This window comes from Lotus japonicus, chromosome 4, assembly GCF_012489685.1.
Source record: "Lotus japonicus ecotype B-129 chromosome 4, LjGifu_v1.2".
Lineage (NCBI taxonomy): Eukaryota > Viridiplantae > Streptophyta > Magnoliopsida > Fabales > Fabaceae > Lotus > Lotus japonicus.
The window spans coordinates 6,878,756-6,888,545 of record NC_080044.1 but is presented as its reverse complement, the minus strand read 5'-3'; the positions used below and the strand labels follow the sequence as shown (position 1 = coordinate 6,888,545).

General features: G+C 33.0%; 1 protein-coding gene across 1 annotated transcript; it reads right to left on the bottom strand.

The window, feature by feature from the left end:
- Window positions 1-3,546: 3,546 nt before the first annotated feature.
- On the bottom strand, window positions 3,547-7,893 carry LOC130715262 (uncharacterized). Its single transcript, XM_057565341.1, has 3 exons — window positions 7,726-7,893; window positions 6,617-6,928; window positions 3,547-6,184 (listed from the first exon to the last, which is right to left on the bottom strand). Coding segments are annotated over exons 1-3 (612 nt in total). The 5' UTR covers window positions 7,728-7,893; the 3' UTR covers window positions 3,547-5,886.
- Between the last annotated feature and the right edge of the window lie 1,897 nt (window positions 7,894-9,790).

The window sequence follows — 9,790 nt, the reverse complement described above, 5'->3', positions numbered from 1 at the left end:
CGTAAGATAGTAATTAGTAAGAGCCAATATGACCAATAATTTGGGGCTGATCCTTATTACTTTATTTTTCTAATATAAACTTAAATTTCAACATATGGTCAATAAACTTTATGTTTTCCAGGCCTAAGTCAAATGATTGGTGAGTTTGTATATTCACAAAATCTCAAGGTCAATAGAGTAGTCTTTCAAAAAAAAAGAGTAGTCTTGAATGAGAAAGCATGTTGTAACTAAATAAATTATCCAACCGCTTTTTTTCCTTTCAAGGTTAATTGGTTGCGAACAATTCTTCCTTTTCTAGATTAGACATCACATCCCTCTAATTATTAAGCCCCTTGGCCCTTAGTCTCGTGACTACTAGTTGACTATCAAACTACATACATCATATATGTGATAATTATTAGTTATCTTTAGTTGTAATTTTAGTTAGGCTTTATAGAACTTTTGGCTCCTTACTTATCATGATTTGGCATTTCTGGTCTCTCGTGTAATTTATTAGTCTACAACGTCCTTCACATTTACTAATAGTTACAGTTTTAGTTTTCCGTCAACTTTCATCCAATTTTGACGGTTCTTGATTAAAAAATCAATTAAAAAAAACTATAAACCATAAAATTTTTCTTCAAACTTTATTTTTAATTGATTTTTTAATTAAAAACCGTTAAATATTGGATGAAAGTTGACAAAAAAACCAAAACTGCAACAGTTAGTAAACGTGAGGGACATTGTATGCTAATAAATTTTTTGAGGGACCAGAACTGTCAAATCGTGATAAGTGAGGGACCAAAAATTCTATTAAGCCTAAGGCAAGAAAACTTAAAGTATACTTTTTCTATCCACTAGATATAATTATAATATCAGTATGTTACACGAATTTATTTACAATGCTTTTAATATTATATAAAAATTATTATATTTTAAATAAATAATTAAATAAAAATATTTTTTTAAATATAAAATATTATAATTGTGTTGAGGAATTTAAATAAACATTATTAGAGTTCTATTTGTATATTTGTATAAACATATAGTATTTAATTATTAATTAATTTTAATTTTTTAAAATTTATATTAAAATATTAAACATAATAAATTATTATTTTTATAAGAAACTGAAAAGAATATACTTAATACAAAATAATATTAAAAATGAATATTAATAACAAACTCATATTTTTATTAACGTAAAACACAAGTTATAAAAATAAGAAAACTATATATAACTTGTGTTTTACATTAATAATAATATTAATTTTTATTCATTATCATGTTTAATTTAAATATAGATTAGATATACCTAAATTTAATATTTTTTTGGTATTCGAAATTTAATACTGAACAAATTATTATATATAAAAATAGTAATTATTTTGATTGAGTGTTGAAAAATTCCTCAATTTTTGATTAAAATTAAAATTAAAATAATATTAATCTTAATTTTAATAATGAGAAATTGAAAAGTCTTATAATTAGTTATAAATATTAAATATTATTAACTGCTACTTAATATTTTAATACTGTAAAATTCAAGTCAATTTACTTATTATTATTATTATTATTATTATTATTACTATTATTTCCATTATAATTTTTATAAACTATTCTTATAATTATTGTCATTTAAATTTCCTAAAGTAGTTATTAATAAATAAATTTAAATAATATATTTAAGTTTAAATAAGAGAAATTATTTTTTATTATAATTAATTAATATAATTAAAATATTAAAGCTTATTATTAACTTATAAATTTTTATTAATTTGAGTCAATTGCACTTTTACTTATTATTATTATTATTATTATTATTATTATTATTATTATTAACTTGAAAAGAGAAGATCATAGAAAATTAAATAAGGGTAATCTAGAACGGCTAATAAACTCTTTTACAAAAAATTTAATAACTATTTTTATTAATTTAAGAGAAACAGGTAAAAGTGACTTATATATAAAAACAAGAGTTGTATATAGTTTAATGTATAGTTGAAGTGAAGTTTACTTATTGATGTGGGTAGTTTTTGCGGTCACCATATTAAAATATGACATGTGAACTAAAAAATAGTAATATAGAAAATTATTTTGATTAAGTTAGTGGCTAGCTAAGTTTTGAATTGATTAACAGAACAAACAACACAATTAATACTGCATCTAAATTTTGTCTTTTTTTCGGTCATTCTTTTTGTTTTTATTATTTTTTTACATCGGAAAGAAAAATTGCACCTGTCAGGAATCGATTCCTGGACCTCCCCTTAGCCAACCCATATTTTTTTGTTAAAAGAACATCGAATTATCTTCCGATGTAAAAAAAAAAATTTGAATGCAAAATATATACAATTTTCTGGTAAATATTTGTCACTTAATACCCAAAGAGGAAAACATTAAATCAGATCTGTATAGGCTTCATGCATCTTCCATTAACTAACAACTAGTGTTTTTATACCTATGCGTTGCACGGTGAATATGTCTATTGTATTTGATACATTAATTATTCCCTTGATTTTTTAAAATATATTAAACAACAAATTAAATAAAAGAGTCTGAAATGCTAAACAAAGTGGACCAAAAGACTTGTCTTCTAAGCCTGATTTACCCGTAAGTAACCAAAATGCACAAATCAAAGGTATAAAGAATTACCAACATATTAAAAAACAACATGTGAAATAGAAGAGTCTGAAATGCTAAGCATAGTGGTCTAAAAGTATAAAATTGAAACTCTTGTTACATAGATTGAAATTCGTGCAATTGATTAATTAATAAAAAGTTTGGTTAACGAAATCTCAAATCCTACAAAACATATAAATGGGTGGTTTAATGGTGACTAATAAACAATAGCTGAGTTAATCTACAGTGAACACGATTATGCGCGTTCGTTTACACTCATGTGTTCTAAAAAACTTCTTGGTAGACAATATTGCACGTGGAGTTTCAAACTACCCCTTGTTCATCCACAATGAACACCTTCAGTCCTTTTCAATATTTCACCCTTGAGAGAGTGTTGAAAGATTTTTACTTAACCACTTTCGAATCCTTCAAGATTCAATCGTAGTATAGCAAAGGGTTTTTATCGTCCTCAGGGAATTGGAAATACAACGCCGTTCTTTAGTAAAACCACTTAAGCAATGAATTTAACAAAGTTTTTGATTGATTGTTTCGAAATACATCGTAAATATAAAGGAAAGCGATAATAACAACGGGTTTAAACAGATTGAGAAAACTTGTTAGGATTGGGTTTCGCACCTTAACTGTTATGAATCCGTTAATTCAACACATATGAATCATTCTATTCTTGATTCCATCACACCAGTTCTTATCTAACTCATTAATTCCTTACATGAGAAGATTAACGGTCCGCTCTCCTAATTACCGATGTCTCGCATAACTAACAAAGTGAAGCGTGATTGATTCGGGTGTTTAACGACTAACAAACCTAACTCTATGTCTAGCAATTAGGATTATTAGATGATATAACCTAAATCCAATTCAAATATGTAGTTTTCACTCACACATCAAATCTCTAATCAAGTTCTAATTGATCAAGTTAAAACAAGCTTTAAGAACAAGATTATACCATTGAAATCAAGAGAAAGATAGGTTCATAAGCATAAGAACTAAATTAGATACATAGAGTCAAGGTACTACACCAAATCCTAACAAAGAAAAGCTTAGCTATCCATAGACATGGAAGCTAGACAAGCTTACAAGAGAAATAGGATGGAAGTGATGATCCGTGCCGACTTCGGCGTAGCTCCAGCTCGATGGAAGCCTACCCAAGCTCTAAGTTCCTTCCCTTTATGTTCTCTATCGAATTCTCTCTCCAAAAACCAAGTTATCCCCTGTTTTGATCTGTAAAGGGCCTTTTATAATGTGCTGTCACGGGCCTGGCCGCTGAGCGCCCCTTTTTGGCCGCTGAGCGGCCAGTTACTTCAGAGGAGGGTAATTGCCACCGCCTTGGGCGCTGAGCGGCCTCTGCATACCGCTGGGCGCCCTGGGCATCTTCAAATTCCTATTTTCTTGCCAAAATTTGTCTTCTTCATTGAATCTTCATTCCTTAAACACAAATCAAGATCATAATCAAGTTTAAGCACATTCTATCCTAAAGTACATCTAACAACAAGTTATAAACAAAAGAAATTAGATTTGGTCAAGGTTTCTCATGAATTTACAAGGATAAGTGTCTATATTTCTCATTGAAATTAGGTAAAATTGACACTTATCAACTCCCCCTGACTTGGAACTTTGTTTGCCCTCAAACAAAAGGTATTATCTTTCAAAACACATATATACACATGTTCTTGAACAAGCATGAGTTCTGAATAACCATTTTCAAAAGCTCCTCAAAATGCATGAATTTATTTTGTAAAACATTTCCTCAAGGAAGATCATGTGAAGCCCACAACAATTAACCAAAATCATGATAAAAGAGCATATCAACATGAGATTCTAAGCACACTTTGAATTTCCTACTTTTCAATCAAGGATTCACTCGAAATCTTACATTAAATGCACCACTCAAGAGATCAAGGGTAAGTGTTTCACTCACATCTATCAATGAATCACACAAATCTAACTTGCTACCCATCTCAGTCATCATCAAACTGCATGGTTAATCAAGAATCACATAGGTCTTTCTAAGGGTTGTAATGAGGCCTGGTTTCAAAAGAATATTGGTTTTTCTGGATACTCAAAGACTTTCAAGCTAAGAGAGCATAAAATGACATCTATCACAACTATAAACCTTTCACTCTCTCCTTACCCAAGAGTCTCTCTTTTGTCACCATTCCTTTATCATTTATACTACACCTCAACCCTTTCATTCCCTTACACTTCTCAATCTTTCTTTTTCTTTTTCTTCTTTTTTTTTTTTATATATAACATTTCTTTTTTCATTTCTTTTTCATCAAATTTTTTATTTTTATTTTTTTAAAACAAAGATTGAGAAGTTTGGCATTGATCACTACACAAAACAAAATAAATGTTCAATGGTTTCCATTCCCCCTAACTTACACATTTATACAATCTCATTTTCCCATCATTCATGCTCTCTTAACTAAGAAAGTGAGGAGAGACATTGTTTTTCTTTTTAGACCTTGGGGTCATATACAAAACAAGGAAATTTTCAAAATTTTTGGCTTAAGTGGGGTAACAACGTGATTTCCTAAGTAAAGGTAGGCTATATGGCTAAGTAGTTATTTACACTAAAGAACAAAATGCCTTGATCATTTTCTTTCATTTCCATGCAATTCCACAAAATTAGAGACTCAAGCAAGTTCAACTATGTAAAACAATGATGATTCTCACATTCTCTCTAGTGTTTGGTCACACTCCCTCACCCGGCTTAGGTATGTATCCTTGATTTCAAGCATTTTCAAACAAATTGAGCCTAAGACCTCATGTGAATGATGCATTAATATCATGTCATGGCATCAAGTGAATGCAAAACACAATGATCATGAATTTAAAAACACAAAATCATGCACTCAGTTGGCATTTCATAGTTCATGCTTGCTCTCAAACCAACCAATTCCAAAGTAATCAAAAATTTGAGCAAAACAAAGCTCCCATCCCAAAATAAACATAAGCATAGTACCAACATCAAGCAAAGAGCTAAAACCAAAGCACAAAATTAAAGTACCAACATACTAAAGTATTTAAAATACTAAAACTGAAATAAAATGCAGAAAACTAAAAAGTCACTGAATAGTGGAGAGTCCTCAATCCTCTGCATCATCATCCTCATCCATGTCCTCTGCATCATAGTCATCTCCATCATCATCATCAGGTTCCTTCTGAGCTCCTTGTCTGCTACTGCTCTCCCCAACTTGAGTAGTTGGCATGTCCTCAAGCCATTTATTGTTCTGGAGATACTCTGAATATGGCAGGCCCACATAGTCAGGGCGTGAGCCATAAATGCTCTGAAAAACTCTGATAAAACCCAGTAATGGCTGTATAGCACGCCTTCTGCTGCTGATTTTGGCGATCCAGCTGAGCCTGCATCTGCAATAGCATTTCTCTATCTGATAGTGCTGGTGGTGACTCTGGTTCTAGTGCTGACTCCTTTGGTATACGGTTTTGGTCTCTAAGTTTCTTCAACACCTCAGTCAAAGGCTTAGGTGAGCAATGAGTGGTGATATATGGACCAGTGATTGTCTCAATTGTGTCATCATCGGGGATATAAGCTCTACGTTCCCTGCATAATGAAGTGATAAGGCAAGGAAAAATTAGAGAGTTCCCATTGTGAATACACTCAGCTAAGGCATTGGAGATGATTGCAGCAACATCCATAGACTCTTTTTTAATGATACTCCACATCAAGTAGCATTTGCTTAGTGGCAAATCAGATACATGGCAATTCGGATGGATGTTTGCAAGGATGAACGCATTCTAAATCATGGCTTCTTGCTTCATACAGCACCTAAGAAGTGAGGAACCGCAACTCATTTGATCTGTAGGAACACCATCAACACACAAATCTTTTCTTACCTCGTACTCTGAATGAGAATTTTCATTCACCCTAGTTTGATACTTGCACAGCTTGCTAGTTGCTTTCCATGGTTTCCCTAGGAACTCATTAATTGTCTTCTTATCATAAGAAACTTTAATTGTGTTAACCCACGTGTACCTCTGTCTTATTGCATCCAGAGAATGGGAAGCATTAGCATAAAATTGATACACAGTGTCTGGATGATAAGACGGATGTGGTTCAGCCACCTTCTTCCAGCCCCTCCTATTGATTTGATCCTGAAAGACTTTGAACTCATGATCTTTGAGTTGGACTACCCTTTCGGGTGTGACTCTCTTTTCAGAGATAGGGCCATATTCCAGTTGAGCAGAGAACGACATGAATTTTGATTTATCATAATCTTCGTCATCCTCAGACACATATGAGTCTAGACTTGGTGCTCGCTTGTTTGCTGATTTCTTGCTTCTTGACCTGCAAAACAATTAGAAGTTCCAAGATCCGATACTCAAAGAGGTTAGTTTTAGAGAATCAAGAAATTCAAGTTCCTATTCGAAACAAGTATCATGTCTACACATTCTTATCAAAGTAGTTTACATTCATTGTTGCACCACTTTCATGCTCAACTCATATGTACATATCACACATGCATGACAAGGAACCAAAACATATTCACATGTCCCTTGCTTTCCATCATCAAGATTACTAAACAGTACAAGAATCACAACATTCTCATCATTTGTTCATTTTTACTCATTCAAGCATTTCATCAAACACCTTTCATGCATAACCACCTCCCTTAATCTAGGTCCAATCATGATGCTCCAAATTGCACAATCAAACACCCATAGTCCATGTTTTGCACAAGTAAATCACAATTCTTAAACACATACAACCTTAGAGCATCATTTCTTTCCATTATCACAACTTGAGTTCAAGACAAAGTTTCAAATACTCCTAACTTAGAAACTCCAAAGCAAGAGCTTTCATGTAATTTATGCTTTTCAACTCAAAACTTGTACAAGGACACCCAAAGAGTATCTAGGAATCACAAAATTCAAAAACCCCCAATTTCTAATCCTAGGGTTCAATTGAATTGGAGAACCCTAACTTAAGAGGCATCATGAAATTCATCCCTAATCATGCAAATTAAATCATTCATAGTCCATTAACCAACCATTAAACATGAAATTTCAAAAACCCTCTCTTTTGAACCTAAAATTCGTGCATATTGAGAATGGAAGAGAAGAAGAGAAAAAATTGGAACTTACATGAGGAAGGAGAACGAAATTCACGTAACAAGATGGAATTTTGATGTGATTATGGGTGAATTCTTGCAAGAAGGAGAAGAAATTGGGAAAGGGGAGAAGAAGAAGAAGTATGCGTGAGAGAGGAGGAGTGAAAAAAAACAAAAGAAAAAGTGTTGTGTTAGTGACTTAGTGTAGTGTGTGCGTGTGTTTTTAGGTGATTAAAAAAAAAGAAATTAAAACTTTTTTTTTTGGGCCACTGAGCGGCCTCTGGCAACCGCTGGGCGTTCAACCCAGTATTTGAGACTGCTGGGCGCCTCTGCATACCGCTGGGCGGTGAGCCCAGTACATATTTTTTAGTGCAGGACGCTGGGCGGCTATATGATAGCGCTGAGCGCCCTGTACTATGCAGAAATTGAAAAGAAAAAAAAAAACTTAACTTAAGCATTGTTTTTCTCCTTCCAAACAAGTCCAAGGCAAGCCATTTGATTCATTAATTTCAAAAAATCATCTGAAACATGTCTAAGTTTTAAACTTCAACATTCATTACAGATTCACAATTCACACTTTAAGACAAGTTTCATCTAAATCACAACTTAGCATGCCAAGTTTTGTAATTCTCGCCCTCCTCTCAAGTTAGGATTCAAAAATCACTATAAGCATTATTCAGGACTTGTTGAAAGCCTCAAATCATCCATTCACACACTACTTCTCCAAATCACCCTTCAAGCTCCAAAATTGGCACTAAGTAAGAATTAAAGCATCAAACCATTTTGAAAACTCATCAAATGAACATGGAATTATCCTAATTTACACATATTAATATATAACAACATAATTGAGCTTGTTTAAAGAATTAGATGTAATTTTTCACTGTTTATGCAGAAAAAGGCTAGGTAGGACTGATTTATTTACTTGGAACGCACAACCTCATGCATCAATTTTTGCTAGACACACAATTCATGCAAATCAATGATTCACATGCATATTAGTACACAAAATGGATCTGTTACAACATTCAAACACAGATTTTTCACAGCTTCAACACAGAATCCATGTTTCATCCCAGTTCTCAAGCAAATCACAAGTCACAACCTTATATTTGCAAATCTATTAAATCATTGATCCTTAAGTCTTTAAACAAACTCAACATGGTAATTAAAAGCTGTGAAGCACATTAAAGCACAGATTTAAACAACACTTCACAAAATCACCATACTACTTACTAAAACTAGTTAAAAACTGTAAAATCTAACCGAACACTGGGTTGCCTCCCAGGAAGCGCTTCTTTAACGTCACTAGCTTGACGCCTGCATTGTTTTCACTGATCATCCAAATAGGTCACTGCTGCAGTAGACCTATGCACATCCTCACCTAGGTAAGGTTTCAATCTCTGACCATTCACCACCCAAGTCTTCTTAGTTTCTGGGTCCTCTAACTCAACCGCTCCATAAGGCTTGACATCTTTAACCACAAACGGACCTGACCATTTGGTTTTGAGCTTTCCAGGAAATAACCTCAACCTGGAATTGAATAAGAGTACATGTTGACCTGGCCTGAAGGTCTTCTTGATGATCTTGCTGTCATGGTACTTTTTCACCTTTTCCTTGTACAGTTTGGAAGAATCATAGGCTTGAAGCCTCAATTCTTCTAACTGATGCAGTTGATTCTTCCGGTGCTCACCTGCAAGATTTAGATCAAAGTTAAGAAATTTAAGAGCCCAATAAGCTTTATGCTCCAATTCAACTGGTAAATGGCAAGATTTACCATAGACCAATTGAAAAGGAGTTAGGCCTATTGGTGCCTTATAAGCAGTCCTATATGCCCACAGAGCATCATCCAATTTCTGAGACCAATCCTTTCGAGAGCTTGATACAGTTTTCTCCAGAATCTTCTTAATCTCTCTGTTAGATACCTCAACTTGCCCATTGGTTTGTGGATGATAAGGTGATGCTACCTTGTGTCTAACACCATAATGCTCCAATGCCTTAGCTAGCTGAGAATTCACAAAGTGAGAACCTCCATCACTGATAATCACCCTTGGTGCTCCAAAACGGCTGAAAATGTTCTTCTTCAAGAATTTTATCAC